This window comes from Fringilla coelebs (genome assembly GCF_963513975.1).
Source record: "Fringilla coelebs genome assembly, chromosome: 8".
NCBI lineage: Eukaryota > Metazoa > Chordata > Aves > Passeriformes > Fringillidae > Fringilla > Fringilla coelebs.
In genome coordinates this window covers 25,340,915-25,354,482 of record NC_140066.1, presented here as the reverse complement: position 1 = coordinate 25,354,482, position 13,568 = coordinate 25,340,915, and the positions used below count along the sequence as shown (strand labels likewise).

Here is a 13,568-nt window from a genome sequence, read left to right as displayed (position 1 = left end):
GTGTCTCCTCCAAAACCACCCGTGGGGAACTAGAAGGACAAGAACTGAAGTCCTGAACTTGAATCCCTGTCCCAAGTGGTAAGATTTCATGGAATGATACAGCTGGTAGGATACACTTTCTGGAACTTACTTTCAGTTGTGCCGTCTTCTGAACGATGTCCTTCATCACATCATCAAGCATTGCAGTCTGCTGCTCATTGTCATGTGAGAGCTTTTGATATTTCATCTTCAATTGCTCAAGTTCCTTACCAGCTTTTTCATTCAAGGTCTGTTAAAGAACAATCCTATTAATTCTTCTAAATCTCATTACAATACCTATATACACCTGAAGATCAAGCCTTCCTGCTACCCAGGAGACAAAAGCTGCTGCAGATTGTTATCTGCTTAAAAACCAGCTTTCACTGTTGGTGGAACTACTAATATTACTAAATATGATACATGGTCATAATGACATGGAGAAATCATAATGTCTAATGAACAACAGATCCAATGTAATTTTTTTTTTCTGGAAGCTTAGCAGGTGTTTATTGCAGGTGGTAAATAGATATTTTACTTCTTGTTAAGCATCTGGCAACCATCACATAATACAGCTTGCTACATACAATTACTGAAAATGAGTATTAGATTCAAATCACTTCAATCAGCAGAGGGCAGGGAAGCTCTGTTTTATGAGCAACCATCCTACATTAATGTGCTGATGACATTTCTCTGGGTACATGGTTTGCTGAGACCAGGAGAAAGCATTCTGCTCTTTAATTTGTCTTCAGTCAAACATATGGAATAGTGGTTTTGTGGTTTCTATACAGAACATATATTTCAATACTGGAGCTACTAGATTTATCTTCTGCTTGATGGAAATTTCCTTGCAGATATTACATATATAAATGAGGAAAGAACAACCATCATATTTTTCACTCCTGATGAAGTCATTATACATTGTGCCTTTAAAAAACACCAAAGGAAGAGAAGTAGAACCTAGTGTAAAAACAAGGAATACTCCTTCTTATATTGCAAATGTCAGGATAACACTTTTTCAGGCAACCCTTTATTGAATCTTGGACAGGGGTGGGATAAAGCTTATAGCAGCTGTATCAAACCATTTTCAATGTCATGCAAGAAAGGGTATTTCATAAGAAATTTCTTATAAAATAAGAATAAGAATAAAAGAATAGCAGGCATCACAACAACTACAATTCAACTGAGACAATAACCTGATGAAATTGCAATAGCTCTCTTACCTTCTTTTTAAGATTCTTACCCTGACCCTTGCAGAGTTGGATAGCCTGTGTTTTGGCCAGACTTCAAGCAAAAGACCATTTAAAGCATTCACAGACACCTTCAAACCAACACAGGCAAGGAAGCCTGCTTAATTAGCCCACACACAGCACTTCATGTCAACTCTTAGTTTCCAGGACAGTTTGGATAATTGAATGTCCCTAAAATCTACACTTTAAAGGCTGAAAGAGACTATAAAAAGGAAGAAAAATGGAACAGAACCAGTATAGACAATGTGAATGCCATGGCAGATGATGCAGCTGCCCTCAAAAGCTGCATCAAATCAGTGATATTCAGAAAATTATTCAAGTCTTCCCTGTATCTCTTTGTTTAGTATTTTTGTAAGACTTTTTGTTGACCAAAAATTGGCACAGACCTCTACGTTCTCAAATTCAGGGACCGGAAGGGAAGAAAAAGCTATAAAAGTTATAAATTTACAAGATACACACAACTCACAAGAAAGTTTTCCTTGAGGTAGGACTGGTTTACAGTGATGAGATCTCCCCTGCCATTTACTCAAATTGCTTCTCTGAGAGTTTCTCAGAGTCAGGGGAAATGGACTGAAAACCTGAAAATTCACACACTTGCAGAACACTGTGTTAGGACGTGTCCAGATAATGTTTTTAGAAACAGAAAGAGGAAATCAATCAAAAAGGTTTATGAAGACAGTTCCTTGCCCTTTCACAGGCTTGAGAGGCAGATAAAATTTATTGTGAAAAAGAAGAAAGAAGGGGATGGAAGTAAAATTATTTTACCAATGCCACTAGACACAATCAATGGCGAAGCTCGCAATATAGTGAGAAGTCCAACCTGGCAGTCTCCTGCTCCTATAGATCATCCATGTTCTTCACAGATTGTGTCTCATTTGCTGTGATTTTTCAAGATGAACAATACCACTGTGATCCACTACCAACTTCTGTGAGAAATCTATCTGAAATCTGTCAGCAAGCTTTACATACTTATTTATTAGTAAATTAATATTTATATAAAAATAAGTGTTTATTAAAATTGAATTACTTACTCTCCCTCCCTCTCCTTTCAGAAAAATCCATTTTCTTCTTAATTACAGATTTTACTCTAATCTTAGACCTGATAAATACAGTGTGCCATGTACCCTACCTTCTGCTCTTTAAGATTATTTTCTATTTTCAGTTGTTCCTCTTTGTCATTCTCTATTTGTTGCTGTAACTTCTGGACCTCAGCTTGCTTCTTATCCATTTCAGCTAGAAGATCTTTCAGCTCAGTCTCCACTTTTTCCTTCTTTCGTACCTCTCGTAATTCCTCGCTTTGACACACCTGGATTTCTTGCTGAAGCTATAATAATAGAGAAGAAAACAATTTTAAATTCTTCTGCCTTTTACTCAGGAAAACAATTTATCTCACCTCTCTGATTCTGCTTGATTTTAAAAACAAGAGCTTCTATATTACTGCAACCATCACTGTATGCCAGATCTTCTCAGAAGTAATTGTGTTTTCTAATGCTTGAACAAAAAATTTTGCATGAGGTCCCTATTTATTGATGACAAATATTTGTTAAACACCAGACAGTTCACCCGGACTGTATCAGACAGAAGTGCAGTCTGATGCAGTCCAAACATAAAAGCATTCCTCTGGAGATGCAGGGGCATCTTTACTGTTATGAGTTACTTCCAAAGTGGTACTTTCTGAATGCAGCATTAAAATTAATTGAGGCTTGATGCTGTATTGCAAGGATTTTTCTTTTTATTATTCTCTCTGACTAGCAGACACACTTATTACATTGATATTAAAGGAAAGAGAGAGATGTCAGACCAGCGCTCATTTTCTCAACTGGTCTCAATCTTTCTACTCTCAAAGTTCCTATGTGGGAACTCTGAAAGAGGAAAACTTTCTTATATTTAATAGACTGTCTTGTGACTCTTGCTCTCTCCCTCCACAAAAATTTGATGGAGCAGAATCAGCAGAGAGGAGACACAGGGGGCTGATCCATATGGAAATATTCGGTTCAGCTAGGGACCAGCAATTGAAAGATGTTCTTTGCTTAAGGATTCCTCCCCCTCTGAGCCCACAGATGAAAAGTTTCCAGAACTAACAGGGTCTTCAACAGGAACTTCAAAGAGACATTGTCATTTAAGCAGTCTGAAGTGAAGAATAATTTCATACTGGAAGAATGGGAGGTGATTACAAATGCTGCAACAATTCTGCAAATTTAAGGGTTGATGAAGTGAGTATCAGAAGATTACGGCTGCCAAGATTCAACAAGTTTTGACTCATTTCTCTCATGCCCACAATGCTGTCAGAAAAACAAAGATTTTATATTCTCTTCTTGTACATTACCAGTCATCTGCTTTATAAATAGAAACAATTTCTGTGCATGAAACCTAGACTGATCATTACTTTCCTATTTGTGATTTATAAAAAACTGAAAGCCAAATGCTCCTTCTACCTCTTCTCTCTTCTTTAAGTGTGATTTTCTACTCTTCCTTTTTCCAGGTGTCTTGCTCCAGCCTCTGTTTATATTCTACTTTAATTCTTTCATTTCTCATTATTATGCTTACATATTTGATATATCAGAGTTCTGTATGGCATCTTCTATCTTTTTCTACCTTCTATTCAGTGGCTATTCCACTGAGCCTCAGCCTTCTCCATCTCTAGCTGCTCTATACATTTAAAGAAAGCCATACATAGTGATCACAAAAAACAACTGTCTACTCAGATGGTCAGAAAAATAGAAAGCCTAACTTCATGTAAAGCTGAGATGGAGTATGACTGCTCTCTACAAATAATTATGTGGTGAAAAATTTAAGTGGAAAAACAGTAAACCAGAATTAGAGTAAAGAAGAAAGTAGGAGGTACCTAACAATGAAAAAAATAAGAAACATGAAAAAGCTTCCCATAAAAAGAAGAGGAGACAAAATGACTTCATTATTTTTAAGTCAGATTTTGATACATTCTTTAAAATTATGGTATCTCAAAATATGGCAACCACTGCCAACAGCAAAGGACCAAGAATCTCCATTCCAGATCTATGTTCTAAGTATCTCTTTTGAGGCATAAGGATTTACAATACAGAAAACATCCCATTTCTTCAGCATTAAAGATGATTCCAATTCACAAAAAACAACCTTGGCCTCATTGGGGTATTGGGAAGCTATGGAAGCAGCTGGTACATGACAATACACTTTTCAAAGTACATAGCCTAAAACTACAGAAAAACATTAAAGTCATTCACAGCAGAGTCCACTCAGAGCACTCCTGAAAATGTTCAAGATGCCAAAAAACAGGTGGTAGCATCCTAGTCCCTGGAGATCAATTGTAACTGTGGAGAAAGGCTCGGGGCAAAGCCTAAGATCACCATCTGGTGATCAGTACAGACCTGCAAAACGGATTGCTCTGCCTCATTTTTTGCCTTTTCTGTTTCCTGCTGCTGCTCTGTGATTTCAGTGAGACTTTGACGTAACTCGACAACTTCTGACAACAGCTGGTCTCGCTCTTCTGTTAACTCTTCTTGAAGTCTTAGCAAATCCGCAACACTGGAAGCAAGGAAATAATAGTCAAGTAGTATCACAGGCCATTTCTGTTCCTCCTCCTATGCCAGACAAAGACTTCTGTGAGAAAGAGGAGTTTAAAAATTTTTTTTCATTTTAAACTCCTCTGTATGAAGACTGCTGGTCCACTGAATTATATTATTTTATCTACTGTGAATAGCGTCACCATCAGCCAAGTCAAAACTCTTTCTTGTTGTATCACATCCTCATGAGTCTGAATAAACCTTCCATTTTCCAGAAGGTAACAGGCAAAAAAATTTCCTCTTCTATTCCCACTGCAAAATTAGTCAGGGACCAAAAATGTAACACTGTTGTACCCTGTCTCTCCGCACCTCACCTGACTGGACACCTAACTAGGTTATGTCTTACAGTCACATGATGTAAAAATAAAAACTGACTCTGTTTTGACACATTTACAATATGAAAGGAAGTCCAAGTGTGGGTTCAAGCTCAGTCTTAAAAAGCAGTCAAATTGTTCTAAAAGATTATTGGGTTTTCAAATCTGCAAAGAGTTACTTAGTGTCATGGGCTTATCACTGGACAGGGTATTTAAGGATGGAACTGGAGTGCAATACAGAGGGAACTTCAAGAAGCAATTGTAAACTGGCAGGTCTCCGCAGCCTGGGCAGAGCTGGAAACAGGAGTGAGGTGTTAGCAAAGTAACAGCTCCTGGCTCTTGCAGGAAAATGCAGAAAGCAGCTAGAGAGAGAAGACTTTAAGGAGAGTTATATTAGGGGGAGGCTGAATGACCAAGGTTTTAGATCCAAGGAAAGCTGTTAAACAGGTCCAGAACATGTCAAGGACAAAAGGTGAAGGATTTGTCGTAGACCCAGGTGGTTTATGTGCTGGCACATTCCTGGGAGGGGGAAGTGCCTGAGCACACTGAAGGCCTCCTGTTTTTGCAGCCTGGGTACACAGAGAGTGAAGAGACAAGCATGTCCCATACATATCTGGCATGCATATTATAAATAAATACCTTAAATAGTGTGAAAATTTCAAGCCATAATCAGGCAAGCGAACCATCAGCAATTTCAGTAGAAAGTGCACAGGCCATAAGGTCAATATACTTAATCTTATCTTTGAGATTAACTTCATGTTACAGCATAAGCAGTCTCTGAGGACCTGATACTACAAACAGGTTCTGGAGAGCTTCTGGGCAGCTCCAGAGGATGATTATTATGTGCAGAATGCAGTGGCTTAGAGGCTCCATCTCAGACTAGGTCTCTCTATGTGTGTTTGGTTAAAAAAACTGAAACATATCTTGAAAGTATATAAAATACAAACAAGAACATAGACAGTGTTAAAGCCTTATAACAAAGCTAGAAACAGAAGAGAAATCAAGTGTCCTGCCTTCCTGATTTATCTACTTGACCTTGCTGCTGTGAAATGTAAAAATGTTGACAGGATCCTATTCTCAAAGTATGCTGAAGAGTTTGTCAGATAAAACAATATGACACATACTGAGAAAGTGCATAGGATTCATTTTATTTGATCTTCTAGCTTAATCCAATAGCGAATGAACTCAGTCAGAGTCTGATTCTGCACTTGTTCACTGCATAAATATACAGAAAAATAAATATGTCTTCATGAGAAAAGTAAAAGACAGAAAAGATCTATGTTTTCCACTCTCCCTACATGGCTAAACAAGGTGTAGAATGATAGAAAAATCAGATCAGGCTTTCCCTCTCCTTGAGGAAACTTACTTGTAATCCTGTCCAGCTCTTTCCTTCATTAAATTATTTAAGTGTGAAATTTCTGTTTTCAGCGAATCAATTGTTTCCTTCGTTTTCTGTTCCCTTTCATGGGCTTTATCCACCATTTTCCAGGCCCTTTCAAGCTCCTAGGAATGAAATGGAAAATAATTACATAAATTAAATTGTGTTTAAAAATAACCACAAATTAGAAATTAATTGCTTTGCACTTTACTTAGTTGAGAAAATAGATTTTTGTGCCTTTTCATGATTAGATTCACAACAGTCCCCTTCACTTGGTATCTTTTGTTTTGGATGAGGGCATGGACTCTGTGAGGCTTTGATAATATGAGTACAACCAAAATCAGTAAAAATTTACTGGCAATTCCGTGCCCACAAAGGTATCATCTACTTAAATAACTCATGTCTGTAAAATTCCTATTAGGACAATGAGCATCCAGTTCAATTTGGATGAGAAAAAGATGTCACTCAACTTTTCTTCCTCTTTGTTCCTTTTCATCTGTGAGGACTTAGTGTAATTTGATTTTAACTAGTTTTTTTGACACGGCTCAATTCTTATGCCAAATTTTAGCACATGGAGTTACTTAAATGACAGATTTCTGTGCTTCTCACAAGCCTAGGGTTTGATACCCACAAACAGGATAAGGCAGGAGGATTCACTTCATTTTATAACTTCCTCTGCATCTCTCTCCCTTGAATCAGATCCTTATGATCTGATTCAAAATCAAGGTTTATTCCTTGTTAGGGTCAAATAAAGCTCCTACCATTTCTGGAATCCTGTGCTAAAAAAAAGTATAAATTCAGCAAGTGACTGGACTGGAAGGAAAGTTCCTGAAGTCTCAGTAAATGATGAAGATACTACTTTCACACTAGAAGTCCCTGAGCTTCAAATCACAGCATGATGCTCTTTTCTCAGCTGGCTCCAGCAGAGTTCTGGATTTCATGAACTTGTACAGATTTAGACCCCAAGTGTGGCTGTGCAGTTCTACATTAGCTCTAGGGTCTCCCCAAGGAAAGCCAAATAGAAGCATCATTATATAAGGCCATAATATTTCAACTCCGACTTGTATCATATGAAATTAGGGCAGGATAAAACTCCTTTAGAAGCCATCTCCACAAGGAAGAAAATAATTTAATTTATATCAAATTGTTTACAGAAATTCTTTATAGTAATTGACACCTCTGTTTGTTCCTAAAAAACAAACACCCTATTTAATGTTAAACTCTAAATTATGACAGCTGTTCTATGCTATATTGTTAACATACTTATGGAACCCTTAAAAATCAAATATATATAATATTTTGCTGTTTACTGCCTAAATTAAAAATTCAAACTATAGAACTAGCAGAAGTAACAGGCTACCAGATTTTGCTGAAAGATAACACAAAGTATAACATCTGTAGCCTCTTCAAACTGCAGAGGGAATACATTTCCATTTTATTTATTCAACTAGCTCAGCATATCCAAATTTGAGAAACCATCTGGAACATAAGGATCAGGAATTTTTGTTCTTCCTATTTTTCCACACATACTAATAAAGAGGTAAACAATGGGCTTTCTTTGCTCAGAAATTCTGAAATTACAGTCAATTAAACTCACTACCTACAAACAGTATTTTCATTACTTAATAAATTACTTAGTTCAAAATTTAGCCTGAAAAATGTGCTTTTTCACTTATGTATCAAGCATTTTTAAACAGTTTTACATATAAAATCAATTTTTATGTCATACACTTTGAGTTCTAATTTCCATTCAATGCAGCAATGATCATTCATAAAGCATTAAGCATTATCTAATAAATTATAAGTTTTTAATTCATTAATATCTCACACAAAGATGCTAAATTCTGATATTTAAATAAATGCATGTTGGGCTGAAATAATGGCACAAAGACACAGTGTATCATCTTGACTAGCAGAAAAGCATAAAATATAACTGTAAATAAACATGTTTCAGATTTGTCAACCAGTAAGAGGAAACGACCCTTTCTCTAGAAAAATGCAAATTGAAAATAAGATTAAAGCTGATTACTTACATCAGAGCTTCCTGCTGGCTGCTTAGACTGTGATTAAAATTGGTGAATTAAATCATTACGATTGGAGTTTTGGGGAATAAAATCAATAAGCTTCTGAAAGGTTTTAGTGGCTTCAGAGAGTCTTTTTTCCTGATGAGTTTTTGCAAAAGTGATCTCTTGAAGTCAATGAGACCATTCAGATAAGCACTGATTTCAGGTCACCCTAAGCTGTGCTTTTTGAACTTTATCTTTGGCCTGTAAAAACTTCTGTATTGAATTTGCATTGATAATACCAAATTTTATCAAAAAAGTAAGAAGACACGGGTGATGCTGCACTAATAAGGAAAATCTAAATAATTTTCTACAGACTTCAGCATCAGCAAAACTGAGCTTCATTGTAGCTGCTCCTCGGTTGAGTCTTCTGCTGTAAGAGTGGATCAATAGATCCGTTATTTTCAGAAATAAAAAGGAGCAAAATTTTGATGATGGAAGTCTTCATAGAAAAAACATTCACATTGTTCAGTGTGAAAGACTGCAGTGTGTCAGCAACACGGGGTGATTGCAGTACAAGATAGGTAGGTAATGCTTGGCAGTCTGCTGCATAATTAAAGGAAGTACACTGGATGTTTGCTGTTAGAAAAATTCAAAAATCATTGAAGTACTGAACACTGGAACTTGTGAAGCAGAACTTATGAAGTGTGACTGCTTTACTTTGCTTTCATTCATAAACACCCCAAAAGATCACATCAGTTTCATTGCTTAGAAACTGAGAATTAATGAAATGTTTTCTTATCATATTGGATTGATATGCCTGGAAATGAAAATTTGGTAATTTCAAGCAGAGAACTACAAGCTCCTATAAATTCCTCTTCTAGAGTTCTTCCAGTGCAGACTCGTGGATCAGTGTCCCTAGCCATGAAAAACAGAATTGAATTACCTTCATTATTAGCTTGGCCCTTTGCTCCTTTGATATTACTGTAAACGGCAAATTGTTGTGTCTAGTTTATTAAAACTACAAAACAGATCCTTTAACTGCCACCTGACAGTTAACAGCTATGGATTATCACTGACCCACCTCCCACCAGCCACTGATCTGTGTGCTTAACCCCTGACCAAAACAAACTCTACTGATTACAAACAGGCTTCACATGGAGAAAAATTTTTCTTCCGCAATTTTTATTACCCTAATGACCCATCAAGTCACCAAGATGTAGGGCCTTAATTTGGAGCAACTATTCCATTTTTACACCAACGGTTCCATTTTTACAAGAACAGCCCCATCAGGATTCTTTTATGGTTTATAAACAATTAAACTGTGGGACAGATTGTTTGTTTAATATAGCACTGAAGAATTTCATCTTGGCTACTTTAGCATTTGAACTTCCTTCAACACTTAGCTTGGATACATGGGAAACACATTGTTTGAATGTTAACAAAATTGTAGTGAAATACTACAACACTTATAGAACTTTGCTTCAGAAAGAAGAATAATAAGGAATTTAAAGGGTTTACCAAGCAAAACCTCAAACAAGACATTAACATTTTGAACAATATCCAAATAATTCTTGAACCTTTAAGAGGGTTAATTGTCATAATCAAACTTAAAAAGTATCAGCTGTATACTTGACTCAGAGCACACCACTAGAAATGAAATGTCCCATATTGTGCATTGCACATCATTTCCAGCAGGATCATACCGTTAAGCAGCTTTTTCACTAGAAAATCACTTAATGGGTTCAATATTAGGCAGTATGGTTCAGTCACACCCTGCTTGAGCTTAAAATTAGCTGCTGAAATTGGAAAGGCTCTTATTTTCCCAACATTTCCACTCCTCAGTTTTATGACATTACCAAGAGTTCTTGAAGGACCACCTCTCCCACCGTTCATCCACAGAGTATTGCCATGTGATAGCAAAAAGGAAATTGTAAGGATCATCATGGTTCCTGATGTTCATCTACCAAGTTTTGACTAGCAGCAGTGAAAATCAACATGATTTTCCATGCTTTTCCTCTTCCTTGAAGAGGCTTTGGGCAGTACCACGGGTTTGCAAGCTGCAGCCGTGGGATGACAGTGCTGCTATTTATATTTACTCTGAATGTATTTTCTTCATAATTCTAAGGACAAGAAGCTCCATTTCAAAGAACTTCTATTTCTGTAGTGCTCAAAAATCACTCTGGATTGCTACACTGACTTTATTTTACTGGAACAAAACACTTTATTGTAAGGCATGGAGGTTTCCCAAATAAGTGCTAAATTAAAGCCTATCTAGGTATCACAAAGCTAAGTTTTTAAACCATCAGAATGTAGAAGTTCCACATACAGTCTTATGATCACTTGGCAGCTTTAGGTTTCTGACAGTGAAAATTCACTGTAAGCCTAAAAACATCAACTGTTTTAGTGAGCCAAGCACTTTGATTTGACAGAGTTTAAATCAATAATAACAAACAACGCATCAGAGTAAATTGGTGAAATCACACTGAAATGCTATATAGGATTTCTTTTCAAAAGAACTGTGAAACATTTATTTATATAAGTTGTCACTTCCCTGGCCTAAAATCCATACTGCAAAAAAAAGTAGGGTTTTTTTATGTTCTGGCAATAGTTAACATCCAAGCAATCCTTCAAAAGTTATAATGAATCAAAAACAGTACATTATGTTTGAAATGTGCCATTTTACAGTGTAAACAAAAACTATTAGTAAGTACTTGAAAGCTGATGGAGTTGGTTTAGTGCAAATAAACACAGAAATTTACTGAAACCTGTAAAGATACCAGGCTGAGCAAACAAAGCAAAGCAGAGGTTAAACAACTGGAGATACCAGCTCTATGCTTAGTTCTCCAGCTAGTTCTCTACATAAAATCAAGTGTTCTTTCAGGTGCTTTTCTTATTACCATGTTTTTCATTAACAATTTCAGATCATACTTCATTCTATTCAAAACTTTACCGACTTCAATGATGATATAGTTTCCCCATCATCATAACTGAGTTTGGTGAGCACAGCTACTTTGGATGACTTCTCCACAAGCTCAGCACTCAGCTTCCTGCATTTCTCCATGAGATGCTTTTCATTTTCACGAGACTTCTTCATAATAGCAAGAAGCTTCTCATATTCAACACGGAATTTTTCCAAAGCTTCATCTCTACTCAGTACACTGATGAATTCTTGGGACTCTTTTTCCAGCGCTTCAAAGGCATTTTCTTCTAGATATGGTTTGTCAGACTCTTCCTGAGTGAAATAATCAACAAACAGGAAGAATTCAACATCTCACTTATGACCCCAGAATACAAAAAAGTAATATACTGAGTGCATAACAGCTACTAAGAAGTCATGACAAAATTTTGTGTAATAACAGTTCTTTTGCTAGCATATAATATGCATGTTGTAGGCTATTTTTCAAACACATTTCCCCCAATTTTACTGAAATAACTTGTGCTTTACCAGCCAGAGTTCTTATAATTGAGTCCCACAACTGCTTTAAAGACTATAAAATACCATAATTGTGATAGTGTTTGAATAATGCATCAACCACTGAGGAAACCCAGTATTTTAGCCCTAATTCTGCCCAGTTCTCTACCCTCTAAAGTCTGATTAGTTTATGATTTCTACCCAGACAGTGCCAGAGACATGCAGACAAGCACGTCTCGAAGCTCCAATAATGCCAACACAATCCAGTCCTCCCTCTGTGGGAAATGCTGCTGTTAAACCTAACGCAGAAGACATTTTTCATCTAGCTCAGTTCTGATGCCAAATCCTTGCAAATGCACCTCTGAAGTGCTCTCACTAGGATAGGGAAGCTGCTCTCCTGTCAGCAGGAAGACCTCAAGGGCAACTTTAATGCTGCAGCTCATGCTCCTGCCAGCATCAAAGAACAATCTGAGCTGTGAGCTGAAACTTAGTGCATCCCTCCTTCAAACTGCTCTGGGACTCACAGCTTTCTTCTCATTTCAACCTCCCCTCCAAAGCACAGAATCACAAAATGATTTGGGTTGGAAGGGCTTTAAGATCATCTCATTCCAACTCTCTGCCATGGACCTTCCACTAGAGCATGCTGCTCAGAGCTCCATACAACCTGGCCTTGAACACTTCCAGGGATGGGCCATCTGCAATTTCTCTGAGCAAACTGTGCCAGTTTCTCACTACCCTCACAGTAAAGAATTTTCTCCTAATACGTAATCTAAACCTACTCTCAGTTTGAATCTTATCCCTTCTGTCCTGTCCTGTCCTGTCCCCACTACATGCTCTTGTGAAAAGTCCTTCTCCAGCTCTCTTGTAGGCTCCCTTCAGGTAGTTCAGTCTTGATGTTGTTCATGCTTGTGATTGTAAATAGAGTTAAAAGATGAGCAGTAATGAGGGGGGAGGTAGGCTGGGAATTACACCCACGATCTTATATGTAGCAGCCACTCCTAAAATTTAAGAGGTACTACTGGCTGGGTACAAGATTGCTCCTACTTTCAGCACAGGACCTAACTGAGCTTTGCTCACACATGTGACACATAAACGTGGTATATAGCTACAGATGATACACGGGTGATGTTGTTGGGCTTATCCTGAGGTGCTGCCTTCGTCCGTCCAGGGACAGGAAGGGAAGGGAAGGGCAGGTTACGGGTTACCTCAGCCATGCTGCCGTCGGGGAGAGGTGGCGGGCTCGGTGCAGAGGGTCGGTGTCGGTGTCGGTGTCGGTGTCAGTGCCGGTGCCGGCACGGGTGGCGGTGCCGGTGCTGGGGCGGTGCCGGTGCCGCGGGCAGGGGCAGGGGCAAGGGCAGGGGGGGTGCCGGTGCCGGGGCGGTGGCGGCCCGGGCCCGCGGCGGTGCCGAGGCCGCCGCTCGCAGCCAAACTCCGCTGCGGTCTCGTAGCAACGGCGGCGGCTGCGGGCGGGGCCGCGCTGGGCCTCGGGCCACCGTCAGCCGCGGGCCCGGAGGCGGCCGCGTACAGGATGGCCAGGTTACCCCGCTGCCGAAGGGTGACTTGTCCTCCGAAAAATGTGTGTCTGTCTTGCTGCTGAAGTTCGGCCGTCGGGGATTTTAAGCAAGGCCACCGA

The 13,568-nt window shown here is 38.4% G+C and overlaps 1 protein-coding gene across 1 annotated transcript in view; it reads right to left on the bottom strand.

The window, feature by feature from the left end:
• The window catches only part of CFAP58 (cilia and flagella associated protein 58), a gene marked incomplete at both ends in the record, with an annotated part of 52,047 nt that extends 38,898 nt beyond the window's left edge, over positions 1 to 13,149 (bottom strand). Inside the window, 6 exons of the mRNA XM_084210169.1 lie at positions 131 to 268; positions 2,395 to 2,589; positions 4,631 to 4,787; positions 6,506 to 6,642; positions 11,474 to 11,755; positions 13,141 to 13,149. Of these exons, the coding sequence (XP_084066295.1) occupies positions 131 to 268; positions 2,395 to 2,589; positions 4,631 to 4,787; positions 6,506 to 6,642; positions 11,474 to 11,755; positions 13,141 to 13,149 (918 nt within the window). The remainder of the gene's footprint in view (positions 1 to 130; positions 269 to 2,394; positions 2,590 to 4,630; positions 4,788 to 6,505; positions 6,643 to 11,473; positions 11,756 to 13,140) is intronic.
• Positions 13,150 to 13,568: the final 419 nt, after the last annotated feature.